We start from the raw sequence: 23,475 nt of genomic DNA, 5'->3' as shown, positions 1-23,475 counted from the left end.
CTTCTATCCATTTTCTTTTCTTTTAAGAGTGTGTGAAGTACATGGGGTAGTTCACTCAGTAGACTTAGTGGAAAACAATTTAGAAATAAGCCATGAATACGCAAATAACCCAAAATTTATCTTGGTGGTGAAGGACATGACTTAAAAGAAAGGAGGTTTTATCATTTTATGCTGTAATCACTCCTCAAAAGGTAAGTGGCAGCCACACATTCTGCAGTGCTTCCTTCTGTTGCAGAATGGTAACATTAAATACAGAACCACTGTGAGTGTTTTTCAGTTTCCTATTACTAATCTGGCAATGAGGCAGAACGTGGGCTGTACTGAGCTGATTTGAACCTAATTTTAGTCCAATTTCTTTACACAATTGGACTCTGTCTCACATTAAACATTTTGAACTGTACATCCTACTCCAACCAGCTTTCACAGAGGTCAGAGAATCACAGAAAATCAATTGAATATGACTGTAACTCCCAAAATACTACCACCCTGAAACATACTTCAAGTAAACATTTAGCATTTCCTTCAAAAATAAAGCATCATTACCAAACAGACCAAAACTTTTTGTAAAAACTCCTAAAATTATTTTTAAATCTTGTTTTATCTGGCTTATGTTTCCTTATAATAAAGACATAAATTTGAGTTCTCTATATAACTATATGAGCAAGTAAAATTTGTAAAGAGAAAGCAGATGTGCTTTCACAGTTCAATTTTGTAGGAATCCCTATCAAGACTATGGAGGTATGAAAACTGGTGTAATAACAAAGCAGTCCAGAGAGAGTATTACTTTGGAAAACAGATTCTGAATGAAAAAAAATAGCCAAACATCTATAAATAAAGCAATAAAATCCAGCATACTCCAGACCATATGCTGTATTATCTCCATCAGGTTTCTAACTATTCTTTTTTAAATGTTACAGTCCTGTGGTCTAATCAAATACAGTTCCATCAGGATCAACAAAGACTCAGTATTCCAGCTCTGAATAGCTAGTTGGAGGTCTGGCTCAGACTTCAAAGGATGTGCAGTTCTGTCTCTGATTCCTCTTTTTAATGAACAAGCTGAAATACAAAACAATGCAAGAGCCCTGCAAATCATCTGTACTTTGGAGACAAATTCTATTTGCAGTTCACACTGTAGAAAAATCTTGGAGAGATGCAAGTTGTGTGTGTGAGTGGCATCAGATGTAGGCCTTTGAGTAGGAGGATGAACTAATTATAGAGAACATACCATAAAAAAGATAGAAGCTGGTGTGGAGAAAACCTTACAAGAAGCTTAAAGTCTTCGCATTGATACAAAAACAGTTCTAACACATACTTGCTTAAAAAAATAAATACAATGGATTAAAACATTTCTCACCATGGCACATCATGTATGAATGCAGTATGCAGAAATACAGAAATACACTTCCAGTCCAGAGGAGGAAGCAGGGCAATAAGTAGGACTGCAACCCTGGACTTCAGGAGAGCTAATGGCCCCTTCAAGAACCTACTTGGAGGAATCCCATGGGTTATCACTCTACAAGGTTGGGTGGTCCAAGACAGCTGGCTAATATTCAAGCATCACTTCCTCCAAGCTCAAGATCGGTGCATCCCTACAAGTAAGAAATCAAGCAGTGGGGGCAGGAAGTCTGTATGGAGCAAGGAGCTTCTGGCAAAGCTCAGAAGAAGGAAGTTTATGGAATGTGGAAAAAGGAATGGGCTGCTTGGGGAGGAATGCAGGAATGTTGTCAGAACATTCAGGAAGGCAATGAGGAAGGCTAAGGTCCATTGGGAATTAAATCTGGAGAGGGAGGTCAAGGACAACAAGAAGGGCTTCTTCAACTGTATCAGTAGAAAAAGGATGACTAGGGAAAATGTGAGCCTGCTGCTGGATGAGGTGGGTGCCCTGATGGCAAAGGACACAGAGAAGATAGAATTACTGACTGTTTTCTTTGCTTCAATCTTTACTGCCAAGACCGGCCCTCCAGTCTCCTAGACCCTGGAGGCAAGAGAGGAGGTCTGGAGGAAGGAAGACCTTTCCTTGGTCAACGAGGATCATGTTGGAGATCATTTAAGTAAGCTTGATAGACACAAGTCCATGGGCTCCTACAGGATGCACCCCAGAGTGCCGAAGGAGCTGGCAGATGTTATTGCTAAGCCACTCTGCCTCATCTTTGAAAGGTCATGGAGGACAGGAGAGGTGCCTGAGGACTGGAGGAAAACTGGTGCCACTCCGGTTTCCAAAAAGGGCAAGAAGGAGGAGGCAGGAAACTATAGGCCAGTAAGTCTCGCCTCCATCCCTGGAAAGGTGATGGTATAGCCCATCCTGCATGTCATGTCTAAGCATGTGGAGCAAAAGAAGGTTATCAGGAGCAGTCAACATGCATTCATCAAGGGGAAATCATGACTGACCAGCCTGATAGCCTTCTATGGTGGACTGACTGCTGGAGTAACTGAGGGGAGAGCAGTGGATGTGTCTACCTTGACCTCAGCAAGGCTGTTGACACTGTCTCCCATAACACCCTCACAGGTGAGCTCAGGCAGTGTGGGTCAGGTGAGTGGATGGGGGGTGGACTGAGAACTGGCTGGTGGCAGAGCTCAGAGGGTTGTGATCAGTGCTGCAGAGCCTGGCTGGAGGCCTGCGGCTCACGGTGTTCCCCAGGGGTCAGTGCTGGGCCCAGTCCTGTTCAGCTTGTTCACCAGTGACCTGGGTGAAGGGGCAGGGTGTCCCCTCAGCGCGTTGCTGATGGTGCAGAACCGGGAGGAGCGGCTGATGCACCAGAGGCTGCGCTGCCAGTCAGGGAGACCTGGTCAGGAGAGCTGGGGCAGAGGGACCTCATGGAGCTCAACAAAGGCAAGTGCAGGGTCCTGCCCCTGGGGAGGGACAGCCCCAGGCACCAGCACAGGCTGGGGGTGACCTGCTGGAAGGCAGCTCTGCGGAGAAGGACCTGGGAGTGCTGGTGGGCAGCAAGGTGCCCGTGGGCCAGCAATGTGCCCTGGTGGCCACGAAGGCCAGTGGGATCCTGGGGGGCATCAGGAGAAGCGTGGCCAGCAGGCCGAGGGAGGTGATCCTGCCCCTCTGCTCTGCCCTGGTGGGGCACATCTGGAGTGCTGTGTCCAGTGCTGGGCTCTCCAGTTCAGGAGACAGGGAACTACTGGGGAGGGTCCAGCTGAGGGCTACAAAAATGTTGAGGGAGCTGGAGCATCTCCCCGATGAGGAATGGCTGAGAGAGCTGGGGCTGTTTGGCCTGGAGAAGAGAAGACTGCGAGGCGATCTTATCAACACGGAAATATCTTAAAGGCATGTGCCAAGAGGATGGGGCCAGGCTCTTTTCAGTGGAGCCCGGAGAAAGGACAAGGGGCAACAGGCAAAAACTGCAGCACAGGGAGTCCCATCTGAACATGAGGAAAAACTCTCCTTTGAGGGTTGGAACAGGCTGCCCAGAGGTTTTGGACTCTCCTTCTCTGGAGACATTCAAAAGCTGCCTGGATGTGACTTGGTACAACCTGCTGTAGGTGACCCTGCTTTAGCATGGGGTTGGAATAGATGATCTCCAGAGGTCCCTTCCAGTCTTGCCATTCTGTGATTCTAAGAATTATAACGTTTCATGTGATCTGCTACTAAGGGAAGGATCAGCTTTCTGAAATAACAGTGTACATGACCAGAAATCACTTTTTGTCTCCTCCAAGCTATACCAAGATCAGCATATATTTTTCTATCATAAACTTGCTGGAGAAGGAGAACTTGTATATGGAAATTATGATGTCTAGTTGTGTATTCTCTTCCAAAAAGTTAGCCTAAATTGGTAATAATTACTCTGATCTAAACAGGATTATGTGGTTGACAGCTTCTAGTGAGAAATTCTTTGGCTTCAATGAAGTGATAAATGAGAACTGCAGGAACAGAGATTCTCCTGTTTTACATGGATATCTCAGGCTTAGCCTGAAAGGGAGGTGTATTAGGCTATTTTTGCCTGGATGCATCTTTTATCCAACATGTTTTTGATAAATCCACTTTTTGTGCAATGTTCTTGACCATATAATTAATCTCATGTCCAGTTCTGGGCCCCACAATTTAAGAAGGATGATAAGGTACTTGGATGTGCCCAGAGAATAGCTGAGCTGGTGGAAGGGCTGGAAGACATGTCCTGTGAGGAGTAGCTGAGGACTCAGTGTTCATCTAGTTCAGAGAAGAGGAGGCTGAGGAGCTCTCTACAGCTGCCTGGGGAGAGGGAGGTGCTGAGCTCTTCCCCCTGGCACCCAGTGACAGGACGCCTGGGAATGGCTCAAAGCTGTGCCAGGGGAGGTTCAGACTTGACATTAGGAAACATTTCTTCTCTGAGAAGGTGGTCAAACACTGGAACAGGCTTCCCAGAGGTGTGGTCAATGCCCCAAGCCTGTCAGTGTTTAAAAGGCATTTGAACAATGCCCTTAGTAACATGCTTTCACTTTTGGTCAGCCCAAACTTGGTCAAGCAGTTGGACTAGATGGTTGTCGTAGGTCCCTTCCAACTGAAATTTATTATTCTGTTCTGTTCTGTTCTATTCAGTTCTATTCTGTTCTATTCTATTCTATTCTGTTCTATTCAGTTCAGTTCTGTTCTATTCTATTCTGTTCAGTTCTGTTCTATTCTGTTCAGTTCTGTTCAGTTCTGTTCTATTCTATTTCAGTTCTGTTCAGTTCTATTCTATTCTATTCTATTCTATTCTATTCTATTCTATTCTATTCTATTCTATTCTATTCTATTCTATTCTATTCTATTCTATTCTATTCTATTCTATTCTATTCTATTCTATTCTATTCTATTCTATTCTATTCTATTCTATTCTATTCTACTCTACCCTACCCTACCCTACCCTACCCTACCCTACCCTACCCTACCCTACCCTACCCTACCCTACCCTACCCTACCGTATACCATTATCAATTACACTACATTTTGACATATGCTTTGCGTTCAATCCAAAACCAGTAAAGTTAACCAAGGATCATAGGAACACAGAATAATTCAGGCTGGAAAGGGCCTCACAAGGTCTGTAGTTCAACCTCTTGCTCAGATCACTGTCATCTGTGAGACCAGATCAGGTCACCTAAGACTTCATCAAGTTTAGGCTTGAGAACCTGGAAGAATGGAGACTGCACCACCTCTGTGAGCAACCTGGCCTCATCATGAACATGTCTTCATCACTTCTCTTGCTTATTTAATAGATTTACATTTTTATTTTGATAAACTGACATAGGTTCACTTAACAGACCTAGAGCAACATTAGCAAGTACTTTCTGTTGCCTTTTCCTGTATATGTGCATACTAAATGCATCATTTCTGGTCCAAAACTTCCCTTTCCCAGTAACTTTTAAATCTTATAGTGTAGGACACTGCACCTTTTCGTGTTGGTTGGCTCTGTTTGTTGCTTTGAGATGGTCTGAATCAGCGTTGGTACTTGCTAAACACCTGAAAAACAAAGCGCTAAACTCATCACTTTTTTCACATTCTTTCCTGTGCTTACCTCCTCCATCCGAACACAGATTCAGCCTTGCTTAAGTAGCCATAACTCCTATGGAAATCAGTTTAATAAGGCAAAAAGTTAATTTGGCCCAAAAAGTACATCAAGGGATACTTTTTGCACTCAATGATTTTTTTTTTAACTTGCTATATAAAAAATAAAGGTGGGACTTTATTAAATGGTGTACTTAAGACATTTTGTTGTTAAAAATAGTGGGGGTTTGGGGCTTTTAATATAAAAATATTCCAGTTTTAATGATGCTTTCCAGTGTCAAAGTTATTCTACTATTTCAGACACACACACGCACACACGGAGTCACTCACCCCACCCCCACCACTCACCCCCAAATAAATACTTTGTATTTTATCCTGATGTTGTTATGGTTTTCCAGAAAAATCTAGGGTTTCAGAATAATGGCTACTATCCTTAATAAGGGAAAAGAAACCATACTTAATAAAAAATGTTTGTCTCATTAGGCTTATTAAATCCACGTGCACAAAAACACAGAGTTAAACACACTGAGTAAATATTCTTCAAATTGCTCAGCTTTCAGCCCTTGTGATTTAGTAGCTTCATTAATGTTCAAATCACAAATAGCTGTTTCCAACATGTTCTGGTCAGGGCGATGATGCAGAGAAAATGGTCTGTGATGGTCTGTGTTCTTCTCTGTGTTGAAGCAGCACTAAAAGGTGTGAACCAGATATTAAGCGGGGGGGCGGGGGGGGGGGGGGGGGGGGCGGAAACAACCCCAAGCACCTCAAAGTATCTTTGTTCTGCATGTAAAATCCCATACGATGACTTTCAGAGCACTGCAAAAATAGTGAAATATGGCAGTCAGTCTTGGGAAAATCTTACTGACATTGCTGCTTGCATGGAAAATGCAGAACTATGAAAATGCTGGACTTTTAGGAAGATCTATGTTTATTTTCAAATATTTGGTGTGGAGTTCAGAATCTTTGGGAGAAGTTTTTGGAATCTATATTTCTTTTGGCACCTAGAAATTTAAAAGACAATTTTGCACCATGCCAATTCAGTCAATGTGATAAATGTTATTAAATATTATGTTTATTAAATGTTAAAATACCTGCTTGGGGGGGGGGGGACACGACAGGGATGTGACATTGACAACAGACACAACACAGGGACAATGGGGACTGCTAATCTGCAAAGCATATTTCATTTTAAACAGTTACTTCTCTAGAACACATTGTGATCACCCCCAAGCATCTGTTGTCTCCTGAAGTCATTCACCACTGCTGCGCCAACGCCCCCCACCCTCAACCCCCATCAGCCTTGGAGGTCCACCTCAGAGACTGTCTCAGTTGACAGCAAGTGGGGGAAGTTGGCAGGGGGGAAGATTGTTGGGGAAAAGTTGTGATATACTGACTCACGGGATTTTATAGCCTCATTTATACTGCAGGACCACACAGGAACATGAGACTTCTGACTCGGCTAAAACTAGTATTGCAGATGTCAACACGAACCAAAGGAGTTTGTGCACTGTAAGCCACACAAAGCATCATGACTGATTTACAACCCAGATTCCTTTGCACTGCTGCTTGACCAGATATACTCTCAATGTTCTCTACTAAATCTACTGAATTAGTTCTTAGAACACTTCTGTGAACTTGCAAAACCAATGACTCTTAAGGTCTTGCAGGAGCTAAAGAGGCTAGGTATAATTCCACATAAAACCGTTCTTCCATGTTTCTCTCTTGTTTGTTCTAGTTGAGAATTCCCAATAAATGCACATTCCAGGTGCATCTGGGTGCACAGTGGGTAGCCAGCCAGTCTGGGTGCATACCTAATGCTGACACCCTTCTCTGCAATTCAAGACCTGATGGCTGCAGCCTTCTTGACCATTGAGACTGGAAAGAGGCCAGAGAACGGCCTTTCTACAGAGGGCACGTATGCATTCCCAAGGAGGGTAATAAACTTTAGCTATGTATTAAAGGATGTGTCTTTAAAGACCCAGTTTTAGGAACAAAAGCTGTCTCAGCTGCACCCCAGGGGAATTAGAAATACCAGGTGTGTGGTTCAGCTCCCAACAAACAGAGGGTAAAAAGAGAGACTATGATGTTATACTTTCTCTTCCCCTTCCTTTTTATTTTTACTTACAGGAGGGAAGTCAAGCCATTGTTTGCAAGGTTCGGCGCAGTAATAGCGGCTTTGCTCAATCTTTGATTAGCAAAATAAAATTGGGAAATAATCTAACTGGTTGTTGGCAAAATGATTACTGAAGGTTTTTATCTAGTGACCAGTGCCCAGACTTAGTAGATGTGGAAATACCACGTAAATTACAGAGATGGGTGGTGGTCTTTCAGTGAAGAGAGTCACTAAGAGGTGATTACTTCGTACCTTCTCATAGCTGTGGACAAAGTGAAAAGGTATGTGAGACTGAAGCTTATGAAGCTAGAGAGTATAGTAATAGGTGGAATGGGTAAGAGACAAGGCTTGTGCCAACAAGGCTGACCCACTGCCGGGCACTCGAGTCACCTCAGCAGGGCAATCCAGAAAGACGTTTCAACTCTTAGGGCCCTGCTGACTTGGCGCCTACTGCCTCCCCAGCGCAGCCCCGGCCCCCCCGCCGCAGGAAGCCCCGGCGCGCCGCGGCCGGCTCAGGGCTGCCCTCCGAGGGGCTGCTCGCCTCGGGGCCCGGCGCGGCCTCTCCCGCCCCAGCCGCCACGAGGGCCTCGGCCTCCACCTCACAGACACCAGCACCGGGCCCGGTTTCACCGACAGAAGGACGCGCGGGAAGCACGGGGACACGGCCGCAGGGCGCCGGCCCGGCCCGGCTCGGCCCCGCCCCGCCGCAGGGTGCGGGGCTGCCGCCTGCCGCTGGGACGCGCCGCCCGCAGCTGGCCGGGGCCGGAGGCCGCCCCCGCCACTAGCTGGCAGCCGGCACGCCGCTGCGGCTCCGCCCTCCGCCCCGGCGCGGGGGCGGGGCGGGCCGGGCCGAGCCGAGCTAAGCGAGTCGCGCCGCGCTCAGCGGCCTCGCTGCGCCTTCCGCTTCAGGCCCTGCCACCCTGGATTGCAGGTAGCAGGCGGGGATGGCGGCGCGGCCTCGGGCCCTGCCTGCGCCTCCCGGAGCGGTTACCGGACCGGGGTCGGCGGGTGGGCTCAGGAAGGGCGGTAGGGCCAGGGCCAGCCTGGGCGGGAGCGGCGCCGTGCGGTAGGGCCGAGGCGCGGCGTGGGGCGGCCGGGATTGTTGTGGGGGCGCTGGGAGCGAGCCGCGGCGGCGGGGCCCGCCGGGGCGTCGTAGCGGTGTCACCCGCGGGCCTGGCCGGGCGTCGCGGGGAGCCGCTCGGCTCCTCCCCTGCCCCCTCCCCGCCGCGGGTCCCCGCCCCGCTGGGGGCCGCGGGCGGGGGCGCGTAAGGCGGGCTGTCCTGCAGCGCGGCGGGCCCGGCGCACGTCCCGCGGCCGCCTCTTCCGTTGGCCGAGCGGCGGCCCCCGCGCTCCCAGCCCACGGCGGCCTGGCGCCCCGCCGCAGCAGCTGGCTGCAGTGGAAGTGAGCAGGCGGAGAGGCGCGCCGGGCGCCTGGGGCTGCGGGGCGGGTCTGGGGGGACGCGGGTGCTGGAGCCGGTACCCGCGTGCGGAAGGCCGTGGCGGGCGGCGCGTAGAGCCCGGGGCCTGCGGGGGACGGCCCGGGGCGCCGCCTGCGCCGGGGGCGCGGGGTGACCGGGCCGGGGTCACCTGTTGGCGCCTGGCTGCGTGTAAGCGTCTGTCGCTCGCCAGTCTCAGCCTCGCACGGCGCGCAGGACCCGTGCCGTTCCCGGCACTCGGGCAAGTGCTCAACCTGACTGTGACAGTTAACAAAGCGCAGTAGTGCCCAGCTTTCCGTGGGTAGCGTAGTGTGTCTCTGTAACAAATCTTGCTTGGTGAAGAGTAGGCAGAGGCTCAAAGCTCTGTTTAAACATTGATTGTACTGTCTGTGATACTCACTGCGTTTGTGCAATCTGATGTGCATTAATGTGTTATTACTTTACAGAGCGGGAAGCTTGCTAAGCTGCTTTGATATACTGGCAGGTGTGTTTTGCAAATTCTGTCTCTGCATGTTGAAGTATTGAGGGAGTGTCCCTGGAACAGTTGAGGTGCTATTTTGAGTGGTCTACAGATATGCAGGAAAATAGTATTGGGTCTTAATTTCTTCATATAAAAGTTATTTATATGTTGTTTTGCATAGGGGTTTTAGCTGGCATCAGTGTGGGTGTGTATGTACCTATTACAAAGAAAATAGCAAATTACATGCATTAGTAGATGTTTTCTGTGAACATATCTTTGCCTGTTAGCGAGCTCTCTGGAGTGGGACAGTACGTCAGTGTACAGGCATACACGCATGCTTGCATAGCTGCATGTGGAAATCGTGGATGGCAGAAGCCTGCAGTTACAGAGATCTCAGTGGGAGTGATGGAGAGGGTCAGTGATGGGGAAAAGGACTTGCTGCTTGTACCAGTAATTGGCAGACTTCTGACACGGCTCGTCCTGAATACAGCAAGAGTCCTTGGAGCATTTCCAGGAGGGGTGTAGTGAGGGCTGCAGAACCAATGCTCTGTTTTGTGACGGGTAGTAGAATTGTGCAGTACCGATTCTCCTTCCTTCTTTTTCCACATCATCTCCCTTACTGAAAGCTTCTCCTCCCACTACCCTGCTGCTGTTGGTGTATTCTGTCTTAAGTGGTGTACTTGCTGTTACTTATTTTTTCTGCCCCCCCTTGAGGAAGAGTGCTTGTTGGAATAATGAAGATGGAGGAGGGTGGCTCTCACTGTGACTTTGAAATGGAGGGAAGTGAGGCAATGGCAGGGGCAATCACTGAAATTTAAGTTCTTGTGTAACAGTGCCAACATTGTAGCATGGCTTTCTTTATAATCTCTTTGATGAGCCTTATGCTGCTGATTTGGCCACCAGGCACGCATAATCGTATGCAAATACAGTATATTATGGTAAAGTCAGACGAACTGAGTATTCTCTGCTTGCCCTAGTTTTAAGTTTAATACAAATTTACTGTACTTACATGTGCTGTTGGGCTTTTATTTTTTTTGTATTCCATACTTGCATTACACTTAAACAGTTGTTTTTAGGTAGTGTGACTGTATGGGAAGGAACATTTGAGGAGGAAGGAAAGGATAACTTTCAAACCATTCTATAGGTAATTCTAGTAAGCTTGAGGAAGTGACCTTTAGTCACATTTAGTAGATGATATAAATGAATGAGACACCTTTCCAACAAACGTCTAAATATCTGCTGCAGGTTACATCAAGTTTAAGGCAAGGAACTGATCATTTAAAGTGCTTCAGTTAAAAAAGAAAGCCAAAGAACCTGCATTGCATTGATTAAACATTTTTCCAGATATGTTTGAGTAGGTCTTATTTTTAACTATTATCTTTCTTTGAATAGCTGTTCCTAGTCAAAGGCTGAATATAATAGTTATTTTTTACATTGTAGTTTCAGAATAATATCTGCAGAGCTGTATTTTCAGATATGGCAATATAGGATACTATCAAACATGCATTTCTTGTCTGACAAAATAATGGAGACACTCCCGTTAGCATTTTGGTTTTTAAAGATAAAATTAGTATTTATTCAGTGAAATCTGTAATACTTTTAAAAAATCTGCTCCCCCTCCCCATCTGTCTATATTTTTAAAAGGCAGTTTAATATTTGTTGGCAGGTCAGGTTGTGGTGTGGCTTTCTGTTGTTTTTTTCCAAGTGAGCTGACTTAAAACGGGAGGTAAGAGAACTTTGAAAATGAAACTTCGATTTTGGTTGGTGAGAAGATGAAAATAAAAATACAGAGAAATAAAGTGCAAATATAAGGAAAACATTCTGTTATCTTAGTAGCCAATTAAAGAATAAAAATTATTTGGTTTACAGTATGCATCATCTTCTTTACATGTGTCTCACGGTTTCATCTTTTGATGAGTAGTGACAGTAAACTTTGTGCTGGCCAGGAGCATCAGAGTGCTGAAGGGGGGTGGAGGGAAGCGTTCATCTATGATTCCATCCAGTAAGGAAATCATATTGCTCATTTAAAGGACTCTACATAATTTCAGAAAAGCTACCCTCTGTTAAACATTTCCCTGTAATGTTGCTTGGCAGAGAGATATTAGAAGTTAAATGGCCTTCTTTCCCACCATTTTCTTTTACTTTCCCTGCTTGTTAAGTCTGCTCATACAAAATGTATTGGCCTGGGCTGGCTCTTGGAATTCCATCTGTCTCTTTTTCTGTGCAAATTGTGTGCTCTTGTCATGCTGATCTGGCGTGAGCTAGTTGCTGGAGTTGCCAGTTGTACTTCCTCAGTAATTCACTTGGGATCCCCTTCACTTTTAAAAGGTTGTTTCCTGGATCATAATTGCTTTCTGTTTAAACCTGCATTAATAATAAGAATAATTAACAAACTGGTTAAATAGTTCTTGCTTCTAGAAACTATATAAATATATAAAATATGTAGGAACATATTATAAATTGATTTAACCTTCTTTTGCAAAACATCTAGTAACTACTTGCTCCGTATATACCATACGGTATTTATTGTCCAGTATACTGGATTGCTGAAGGGCTTCCTTCACCTGTTGACAAGAACACACCACCACCACCACTAATCTGTAGGTAACTTTACTAGCTCTTTTGTGGTCTGCATCATATCCTGAAGTTATTGCATTTGCTATATTAATTCAGTAATACTAATCTGTTTTCTTAAGGCCTGCAGAATCAAAACATATGCTTTATGCATAAATTCATTTTCTTGCATGTAATTCTGTGAAAAAACTTGTGCTATACTTTGTTCTTACTCCATCAGAATGCCCTCTGATGTGGTGCAACAATTTATTATTACCTCCATCCTCTTTTTCTTTTAGCTTAGTTTGGAATTTCTCCTAGGGAACAGCAAAAGGTTGTGAAGAATGTGTATGTTTATTGATGACTTCCATGAGCTTGTTCTCTGTGATTTATTTATTTATTTATTTATTTTACACACATACTCCCCCTGCCACGCACCCTTCTACAAACTTGGTATCAATCTAAAACAACTGTTATGGGGAACCTTCAAGAGCATGGTGAAGCAGCGTTAGTCAAAGTCCCTACAGCTGAAGGTAAAGAGCATGGTTAAAAACAACCATCTGGTTCTGGCAGCGTGTGCAGCAGTATCACCAGCTTGTACCGGAAGAACCTACAAGCTGCGTGCAACTCAAAGTCTAGCCCCAGTCTAGAAAAACAAATGTGGCACCTTTGTGGGTACTCTTACATAGCTGAATGTTAGCTTGCTTTTTCCCTTTCAACTAAACATTTCACTTGTTTTAGTTGCAGATTGGAAATAAATATTTCCAGGAAACTTTGCCCTTCAAGAACGTATTTCCATCAGCATATTTAAGTGACAGAGAAATAAGGTAGGATTTTTAAGAGCACATACTGTATGTATGTGACTTTTTCTTTCCAGACTGCAAGGGGAAAGACATAGACCTTATTCTTCTGCTTCACAAATAGAAACAATAATTAAAAGTATGTTCTGGGTGACATTACTTGCCTGATCTTTGATAGACAAACACTGTGTTGTTTAAGTGCATTGCATGTATTAAGTAATGGGAGCACAGAGACTGGGAAGTGTCAAAACTGTCTCGGTGTCTCTGGCCAGTGTGTTTGACTCTTCTACAGAGCTGGCATCACTGAATCCATTGCCATCTTTCCATTCTGCCATCTGCTTATTCCAATCATGAACATTTTATCAATGAGACAGATCTTTGTGGTTCGTAAGAAATGGTACTACCTGCAGGCTTGGCATCTGGCAACAAGGAATCTGTTCTCAAAAAGATAAAATAAAAATGGTGGTTGGATTGACAGAAATGTAATGGTCATCCTAAAAAAAAAAAAAATAGGGATCTTCTCAAATCAGTTCAGATTCTAGTTGAGAAGGTAATTAACAATGTAAATACCGATTTACAGAGTACCAGTTCTTTTGCTGAGAGCAACTTATTGTGGTGGTTTCAAAATAATGCAGGCTTCCTACAAAGCACAGGAGTGTCAAGGGAAGCCCCTCTTAATCTTTGTCCTGTTTAAGTATTGAGTAATTAAAGTTGATATTTTTTTGAGGCATACATCTCTTCAGAAAGACAGTAAGTAGTATATTTTAACAGAAAAAATAAAAAATGTTCAGGAAAAAAACACAAGCGAAAGACTCCAACAACAAATGAGTTAAAGTGTGTATTTTAGCATGGTGTCATGTTAAGACATTGGTGTCCCCCATGGGTCTGTTTTTCGGTTGTCCCATGCTGATTTTTGAGTTGTATTTGACACCTTCGTGAAAGATTCAATCATCAGAAAGCCTTTATATTTGCAAAATGTGGAGGTTTTGATGGTTTTACCCTCAAAGAAATATCCCAATCATATTAATATATTCTTTGGGGTAATACAGTGATTTATAGTAGTTAACATACTGTTAGCTAACCAAGTTTCTGTTCATTATTCCTCTTCTGTGTTTTAGACAATTTTTTCAGTATTGAGACGGATTGGGTCAGATTAATTTCTGTGCACAGCCTGCTTTACAATATAAAGTGAATTGATAAAATATTGTAAATTCTTAATGAAGTTAATTGTATTCTGGAAGCACTTCTGGTGTGTACTGGTGAAGTGAATCCTGTTGGTAACTTATTTTCAGTTATTTTCTATACATTTTAAATATGGAAAGCAGCAGCAAAGAAAAGGATATGCCATCTTTTTATCTTCTCCTTGTTTTCATTCCATAGTAAATCTTTAATGATACTTGAATTAGTGTCACTCCATTGTCATTCTTTTTGAGGAGGATGACAAGACAGCTGTGATCACTTGAAAAAAATTATTTCTTCAGAAGTACTGGTTTTTTTTAGTGTTGTAGTTGATGCTGAGAATTACTGACAGGCTTGTACCACTACCCAGCAATGAACACAGCAGTCATCTAATGCCTTATAACCATGGAAATGTCCTAGAAATGCAATCAAAAAAAATTAAATATGTATTTGTAGGTAATGGTATCTACATTCATAGGTACTGTGAATCTCTTGAATTATTTTATAGAAGTCTTCTAAATAATATTTCTCTATTTTTTTTTTAAAGCATGTTGAAGCCGTATGGCAGGTTGAGTAACTCACATTAAAAGTCTTGGGGAAGGAACAGCTGAACGTATATTCTGAGTTTTGGACCCTTGCCTGTGGAGCTGGCCAGTCATTCCTCTCACCAGCTAGCAGTGCTGCTCCCTTGACCTTCTGATACTTATGCCACCAGCTTCTGATGCTACTGTTGCTTTCAAGTGTCTATCAGACTTGTTTGTAGGGCTGTTCTTTGCACTGAAGCACAGAAATGGAAGTTCTGCAGTTTCCTGCTCGAGGTTGCCGATGTGAAGGCTTTTTTCCTCTTAATTTTCCTTTGTACTGTTATTGGCCAACGAGTTGTAATTGTTTGGTAGTGAACTCCTGCCTCCTTCCCTCCTGCTTGTAGTTACACTTCAAAGTTGATTGCTTTTTGTTACCAGAGCACACACCCATCTTTCAAACAGGAGTTAATTTTACAAGCTGTGTTCGGAGAAAGCCCTGTGTTCTGAGAAGACCCTCTGTGTTGCTTTCAAGTTCACAAGGCTTTATTAACTCAAAGCACATGAAGAAAATCTTTCTCCCCTCCCTTTCTTTAGGGCAGATATAGCTGTGGCAAGAGATTGTTGGTTTTGTGGGTGTTTTTTGTTGTTGTTGCTGTTTATATGTGACTAGATAATATGATCAGTTTCTAACCTTGCTGTGTGACTTTTATTTGTACTTTTTCTAGCATCATTTCAGCTTTTTAACAGAATGGCTTGAGTTTTCCTAGGAGATTACTGGAAAGATTTCTGAAGTGCAGGGTAAAAATCAGGAATTAAAAGAACAGGGACAGCTAAATATTTAGGTTTCTTGGCTAAAACCACAGGGTGGCTGAAAGTTTTAATGCAGAATTTTTCTGTGCTGTGCCTCCAGTAACCATGGTCCTTGACAGTGCAGGAACTGTAATTTCTGCTCAAGGAATTGTCATGGATATCTCTAACTCAGTGGCTGAAACCTCACCATATTTATTGCCTCACTGCTAGGTATTGTGCTAAGGTAGTAAAAGACAACTGCTGCTATTCCAAAAGTTCTAACTGACTCCATGTATATATTTCAAAGTCAAATAAATATAATGGGCAACATTCTTGAGTTTTATGTGGGTGGTTTTTTTCAGTGGAAAAAGATTTTGATGATTGGTTTTCTTCAGTATTTTAATTATTTAGGTTTTGTTGTGCTACTGTATTGTTGAATTCAAAATGCTTAAAAGCTGACTGGATGAAGTATATCTGTACAAGCAGTGCTACACAGACTGGTGATGAAGAATCCTAAGTAGACCACAGTTGTGAGAACTGAAAAAGGATGTTTAAGGCTAAGGGAACATTAGTAATAGTTTCTCCATAATAGAAGTTTGTAAGTGGCAAATAAAATCCCCTTCTGCAAAACTATGGGGATTTTGTTTTTCCTAGTTTATTAGCATAGGGAGCAGCAGGTTTATTTGAGACTAAGCAGGGAATCAGAGATGGGAGCATCCTTCCCAGTCCCTGATCAGAAACAGAGTATGCTTAAATTTTGCATGAGCGTGGATTATTTTCATTTGCAAGTGAGATTTGCACACAGCTTCCCCTCTTATTTTAAGACAAATGAATAGAGATTGATCGTGGTGGCATTTTGGGGAGTATGTAATTGCAGAAGTTTGCATAAAGTATTCCTTTGTTTGTTGCATCTAAGCCTCAGAATGGCAGCAAGTAGCAGCTTTAGAAGTTTGCAAACTGATAATGGCATGTTTGAAGTCAGTCTTGTGGTGAAGCGTTAGTGAGCTTTTCAATGTGGTTTATGGCCACCTAAATTCTGAATTGTGTTTCTGCTTGACACTTTCATACTAACTTCCCTTCTTTGAGTGTCGTTGCCTTGAACACACACAAAGCTATGCTGAATTTTTTGTGAACTGTGTTGGCTAGAGAGCCACTAGTTACTGTTTAAAGCAAAGGTGAGGCTGACAGTGGAGGAAGCATGGATTTGGAAACAGATGTGATCTTTCTATTTTGTGAAGTAGCTGTGTCATGGAGGTGGTGTAGATGATGCTGAAAACGAAGAAATTAAAGTAACTAAGCCTTTTCTGTGTTCAGGCATCCATTGGTGTATGCCTGCTCTGATAGTGACCTTGTCTTTGCCTGTTAAGAGATGGTAATGGCTTGTGGCAGTTGTACCTGTAAAGGCACCAGGCAATGTGTTTGGAATAGTTGTGAGGGAGGAACGGTCAAGGCAAAATAATCTGTTTCCAAAAGAAATAGAAAAACAAATTACCATAGAATTCAGATATTGGTTATTCTTAAGATGCTTATAAGAGTCTTGTGCTATATTCATTAAACACTAGTATACAGTTTCCTATACTAGTATAGGAATATATACTAGTAAGAAATGCATTAGAATAAAATAGTGTGAGTTCGGTTGATTGTGAATAAGTTAATAGGGTTTTGGGGGGAGTGGGGGATTGTTGGTGACCTGTAAAGACAGCTGTTGACCAGCCAGGATGCCATTCTATGAATCTAAAGCAAGCTGTCCTCACATTTGGAAGACAGAAGCATTGTAGTACCCTCGGTAGACAGGCCTAGTCCATGGTTGTACCTGACTGAGGTAATAGCTGTTAAGTTTTTTTTTTTAAAGCTTTGTTTACTGTGATTATTGGCAATAGAAAAAATACACAGCTGAATATGGCAGAAGTTGCTGTGGATGTAGATGGCCTCAGAGGTGAGGGACCATAAAGAGTCACATGGATTAAAAGGATGGAAAAATGGACTGGAAAGGTGCTTCTTTTTTGTGTACAATGCTTCTCAAATGTTTTTGATGTTTAAGAATATCAGAAGTATATTTATGGTATCTTATCTTGGAATTTTTTTAATATAATTTTTAAAGGTAGATGTTAGTGATAGTTTTGTTATGCGATACCCTGCAAAGCATGAGGTGAAGCTGAACAGGGAAGTGCTGGTCATGACTTCTGGGGGATAGAAAATTTTCCTGCGGTCCTCTCTTCATATTTCTGATCAAGCTGTGTTTTATTTTTAGGAGGATAGCATTGTGATAAAAATGGAAGTTGACGTAAATGGAGAGGCCAGAAGTACCCTGTCTACCCTCCCTGTGCCTCTTGCTGAGGTGAGTCCCGTGGGCAGAATGGAAGTAGAGAAGCCCCGCTGTTCCAGCACCCCCTGCTCACCAATGCGGCGGACAGTTGCAGGATATCAGATCCTTCACATGGATTCTAATTACCTGGTTGGCTTCACAACTGGAGAGGAGCTGCTAAAATTAGCCCAGAAGTGTACAGGAAGTGAAGAGAATAAAGGGGAATCTGGGCCGAACTGGCATTCCAAACAGCTTGATTCTGGACTTCTGCGTTCCTCCCGTTTGTACAAAACTAGAAGTAGGTACTATCAGCCATATGAGATCCCAGCAGTAAATGGAAGGAGGAGACGACGGATGCCCAGCTCAGGGGATAAATGCACTAAGGCTTTGCCTTATGAACCTTACAAGGCACTTCATGGTCCCCTGCCTCTTTGCCTTTTAAAAGGTAAAAGGACTCATTCAAAATCTCTGGACTACCTCAATTTAGATAAAATGAGCATTAAGGAACCTGCTGACACAGAAGTGCTACAATACCAGCTCCAACACCTTACGCTTAGAGGGGACCGTATGTTTGCAAGAAATAACACATGAGCTATCATCCTGAATTTAGAACCAATTTCTGATTATTTCTCTGTTGCTGCGAAAATCCACTGTTGTACTGTGTACATGACTGTCCACGCTGTAGGCAGTTGTATCGGCTAAATGTTATCAAAAAGTTACCTTATTTTAATAGCATCTTGTCAATGCAGTGCATTACAATTACTTTGAGAGAGAAATCTTTCCTGAGCAAGCAGCTTCTGATGCAAATTTGACTGCAGCTGGTGAATATTTCTTTGGACATCTTGTCCAGGTTTCAACTGGGATAGAGTTAATTTTCTTTTTGTTAGCTGATGCAGTGCTATGTTTTGATTTGATGTAAGAACAATGTTGATAACATACTAACGTTTTTAGCTGTTGCTAGGTAATCTCTACTAAATCAAGGACTTTCAGTTTCTCAGGCCCTGCCAGTGAGAAAGCTGGAGGGGCACAGGAAATTGAGAGGGGACACAGACAGGACAGTGACCACAACTAGCCAAAGTTGGATATTCCATACTGTAGAACATCATGCCAAGTATATAAACTGGGGGGAGTTGGCTGGGGCCTGTGGGTCACTGCGCAGAGACTGGCTCTGCATCAGTCAGCAGGTGGTGAGCAATTATACTGTGCATTACTTGAGGTTTTTTCCCCTCTGGGTTTTATTCCTCTCCCCTTCTCCCTCCTCTTCATTACAGCTGTTATTATTATTTTTATTATTAGTGTTTAGTTTAGTTTATTTCAATCATTAAATTGTTCTTACCTCAACGCTCCAGTTCTACCTTTTCCCTCAATTCCTCTCCCCATCCTTTGGAGTCTGGGGGAGTGAGCAAGCAGCTGCATGGTACCGAGTTGCTGGCTTGGTTAAACCATGACACACCTTTTAATAAAAAAAAGTGTTTGATTTTTGAGTTTGGGAAGTTTGTTTTTTTTGTAGTTAGATCTAGTATTTACAGTAATTTAACACTGGAAAAATTGGTGATGTCTGCCTCGTTGTTGCGAATTTTGGCTTGATGTTAGAAATTGCTCTTGGATAAGTACTCAAGTTTAGGAAGTTTTTGGCTTTAGTTCATGTTCCTGTATTCTACAGGAAAATGTAGAAAAAGGTGAAGTTTTTTGCTTGGTCTATATTTTTATTTTTTTTACATAATTGAGAAGAAAATTAGCTTGGCTAAATTGGATCACTTGCTAGTTAAACAATCCAATTCAAACACTTTCAAACCGTGCTGTCACTGGTGATGGTGAGATTCACTCATAAAGCAAACTTCTGCTGCTTGAATCCTGTTAAATTATTTTTTAGTTTGTGTACTGAAGTAATTGCTTTACCTCCTCTGTTCTGTAAAACTTGTTCAGGGTATTTGGTTTATTAAAACCAAACCTTTTGGGGATTGAAATTTTTTTGTCATTGTTAGTGGGATTTATTTTTTACACTGTATTGACATGCAAACAAGGATTTACTGCAGATTCCAGTAAATACACTGGAATGGCCACATTGGTATGCCAATAATGTTTTTTAATTCTAATTCATTATTTCTTTGTCATTTATAGTAATGGAAGGTGTCAGATAACTTCAGCATTGCTTTGGAAATGCACTTGATTTGAAGCACTGAACACCTGAGGTCTGGAAGGCTGATTATTTTTTTTTAGTTAGTTGTTTGGTGGGTTTTTTTGGATGGAGTGCAGGTGAAGTATTTCTGTCTTAGCATTGAAGAGATTATCCTGGATTATACAACTGAGTAGATTGAATACATTGGGTTACTTTTGTTAAGATTTTTTTTATTCAAACATGACATTAAATGCAGTTTTGACAGCTGTATTACTAGATGTGTTTAAAACATAGTAACATGTTTAAAAATGAAAAATAGTTTTCAGATCTTTTTTTAGGTGCAGTCTTTTATTTGCTGATGACTGCTGCAGAAGTTAAAAATGAGATCACATTGTTTTGAAACATAAATTAGTTCATCAGCTATTTCTGGTAGAATTAAGATATTTTTTTGTTTGTTGGTTGGTTTATAATTCAGAATTAATAGAAGGCACTAGTATAGTGAATTCACTGTGGAAAACAAAGAGGAGTTCTCATTCTGTCACTTATTCCACAGTTGTAAATGAAGGCAGCCCAGTAGCCTGCATTTTGCTGGTTTGGTTGTTTTTGGTTTTTTTTTTGAGTTATTATAATAATCTGCAATGAAGTGATGTGTTTTCTGAAAGTTAACTACACCTGTGTAAATTTAATGTATTGAACAATGATCTTGAAAGTAAAATCTTCCTATATAGTCTTTAGTTTGAAAAACAGAATATGGTCAAATGCCAAAGAGATGGGGATTTTGTTTAAGGAATAAACACCACTGTTTATTGAAATACTCTACGAAACTGTATTTCTGGCTGCAAAATAAAAAGGGTGGTATAAATGTCTATTGTTGTGGAGTCTTTTGCTCTGTAGGAGAAAGAGGACATTTGAAAAATACAGCTTTAGACCAGGGATCATTTAAGAACAATGTTAAACCAGGGGTCTTGGACTTCTGTAAAATAGGTGCTTAGGTTTGTTACTTTGTTTCAGGAAATGGGCCATTCAATTATTAATACTTTGTGCATGTTTCTAATGTCATCCTGTGCCTTAATTCTATAGCTACACTAATAGGTTGATGGCTATCTAGCCAAGTTCAAAGTACTAACACACCTTTTTAATCTGTTTGGTGATTTGCTTATGAAGATGCATGTGGTAATGTTTGCTTAACTCATACACATTTCCAGCTGTCATAGCATATGGGTAATACTACTTATAATAAGCAAAGAATTTTTAATGGATAACATAACTGTTACTTCTAACTCTTTCAGTGGTACCAAATAATCTGGAACAGAAATTATCCAACATAATCAGATTTTGGTGTTCTGGATGTTTGGAAGGGTGGCCTGGCTGAAGTCAGTTACTAATGATAAACTTCATCTTAATGTATGCTAAAAAGAAACAATGGGGGAAATTATCTTGAGTGAGAATATAAGCCAAAAAAATATTTGAGGAAGACTAATTTTATAGTGGGGCTGCATTACAGAAATGTAACTAAGTTTTTAAGTTGTTGTAGGAAGAATGCAGATCTAAAACTGAAGACAAATAGGTTTTATTACAGTGCAATAACTTCAAAGACAAGGTAAAACTTGGCAGCCAACAGTAAAAGTGCACATTTCTTTGCATGTTCTGTGAAGATTTGGCAAATACAGTTTTATTGATGATCTTTCTGGGGACTTACTGCTTGCATGAATGGTTTTCAGTGTTTTGATCTGTTAATTGGGCCGTCAGTTTCCATGAGGTGTGATTACACTGAACACTGAGTGGCAAAAACATGCAAATGGTATCCTCAGAACACCACACTTAATGTTTGGATTATTGATTATTCTTTTGTCTGTATCGCTCCACATTTTTTAGCCAGAGGTTAATTCCAAGTCCATGAGAACCTTCAGATGACTGTGGTGGTTTTGCTAGTGAAATATTTTTTTCCTCTTTATTCCATCATAAAAGCACTCAGGGAAGATATTTATGTATTCAGGTATATAGAATATGGAAAACTTCCATTTTTGGAAGGAGCAAGGGGGTTCCCTAGCTGTCTGTGGTCCTTGTTTCTTGTAAAACCTAGGTATTGTTATGATACTTAAGCATAACAATCTTTTCTGTGAGCTGCTTTTGTATGTGTTTGCGTCTGACACTTAACTGTGGATGCAGCTTGGGAGAGTGTAGGCTGTTACAAGATGCTGATAACTGACCTGAAAGTATCACAGATTCACTAAAAAATGTCTCTTGTGTCTCAGGAATCATTATCAAGCAATTCTGTGGCCTTTTATCCTTGCATCAGAGTGGTGAATTCCATCAATCAACAGCTACTTTACTTTCCTCCTCTATAATGCAGGGATCGTTCTTAATGATGGTACTCCCTCAGCAGCTGCCTTTGGTTGTTGCATTTGGCTGCTTCTGGATAGCAGTAGTTCAGATTCAGTGCTACTGTTCCAGTGCTGTTAAGTGCTAAATCTAATCTTGTGCATTTTTGTGCTATGGCTCAAGTGGTGGTGGTGGAGGAGGAACGTACTCCTCCATTTTCGATACCCAGTCTGCCCTACATCCTCCTTAACTTAGTTAGCCTTAGTAGTTTGGTGGTAGAGGTTGGTATCAATGCAAACCTACAGAGGAGCTATCTAGGCCGTGTTAGAAGCACTGGGGAAAGACTGTCAGTCTGGGGGGTGGGGAAATCCAGAATCAGCTGATTGAACTGAAAACAAAAGGGAAGGGAAGGATAGTAACTGACTACATTCCACCCATTTTTAGGAGACAGTTGTTTAAAGGCACATATGCTTCATCTTACCTATCAAAGAATTGGTCTGCAGTGAAAAGAGGGGGAGGACAAAGGAGAGTTTTGCAGAATGCTTTTATTTCTGTGAAGAGTGGGAGGGCAGAAAGAATTCTCTTAGAATATAGCAGGCGAAAGGCTGGAGAAACAAATAGAAAACCTCAGATGGGCAGTGCTGTGTGAGTAGGAAGGCTGGAATAGTGTATGGCTTCAGCATCAAAACAGAGATGTGGAAGGAGATGGTGTGCTAGTCTCAAAACTCTAGAAACCAATTGTCCATATTTCTGGATGATGAAAGTGAAGAGAGATTTTTAGCAAAATGCGATTGGAGCTGGGCTGCAGTGAAGGTAGAAAAGAGCTTGAGGCTATGAGTGTACACCTGCATACTCGTAAGCTTAGATGAAATTTGGAAGAGAGTTCTGAGGAAATAATAACTTTTTGCCACTTGAATATGGTCTGAATTAAAATCCTGTGGTGTTTTGGTGATATTCTGCAGCTCTACACAGGGACAATATGGAGATGGTGCAATTTCATAGTTCTTTGACAAAGCAAAGTCTAAACTGCCTGTGCACAAAGAACTTTTGTCTATTATGTTCCTTTATTATTATTTTCAGTTTACAAAAAAAAAAGCTTGAAGCTTCTTTATGTATTTGGTATAAATACCAATCATTATGTCTGGTAGGATTATTGCCCTATTTCATTTTGCTGTTTTGTCAGACTCTTGCCTGCTGAAGCTCCTGATGACCCGTTCTTCCTGTGAAGGTGAAAGAGACACAAGTGCTAAAATATGCAAGAACTCAGAACAGCATTAACAGCTTGAACCATATGAAAAATGGAGCAGGCCATGTTTTGCTGTAGTGCTTTGCATTAACCTATTTTTCAGAGACTTAAGAAATGTTGAAGAAAAGCATTAAGTACTGAAATGCTTCTGGAAGT

The 23,475-nt window shown here is 42.2% G+C and overlaps 1 protein-coding gene across 7 annotated transcripts; it reads left to right on the top strand.

The window, feature by feature from the left end:
- Positions 1-8,416: 8,416 nt before the first annotated feature.
- MACIR (macrophage immunometabolism regulator) lies at positions 8,417-18,866 on the top strand. Of its 7 annotated transcripts, none has more exons than XM_040580112.1 (3): positions 8,423-8,517; positions 12,777-12,862; positions 17,579-18,866. In XM_040580112.1, the coding sequence occupies exon 3, from the start codon at positions 17,600-17,602 to the stop codon at positions 18,221-18,223; it is 624 nt and encodes a 207-aa protein (XP_040436046.1). In that variant the 5' UTR covers positions 8,423-8,517; positions 12,777-12,862; positions 17,579-17,599; the 3' UTR covers positions 18,224-18,866. The 7 variants fall into 7 exon arrangements, with proteins under 7 accessions (XP_040436049.1, XP_040436046.1, XP_040436048.1 ...); XM_040580114.1 differs by lacking the exon at positions 8,423-8,517 and adding an exon at positions 8,899-8,988; XM_040580116.1 differs by lacking the exon at positions 8,423-8,517 and adding an exon at positions 9,154-9,506.
- Positions 18,867-23,475: the final 4,609 nt, after the last annotated feature.

Source organism: Falco naumanni, chromosome Z (genome assembly GCF_017639655.2).
Source record: "Falco naumanni isolate bFalNau1 chromosome Z, bFalNau1.pat, whole genome shotgun sequence".
NCBI classification, from domain to species: domain Eukaryota; kingdom Metazoa; phylum Chordata; class Aves; order Falconiformes; family Falconidae; genus Falco; species Falco naumanni.
This window is presented reverse-complemented; position numbering and strand designations above follow the sequence as displayed.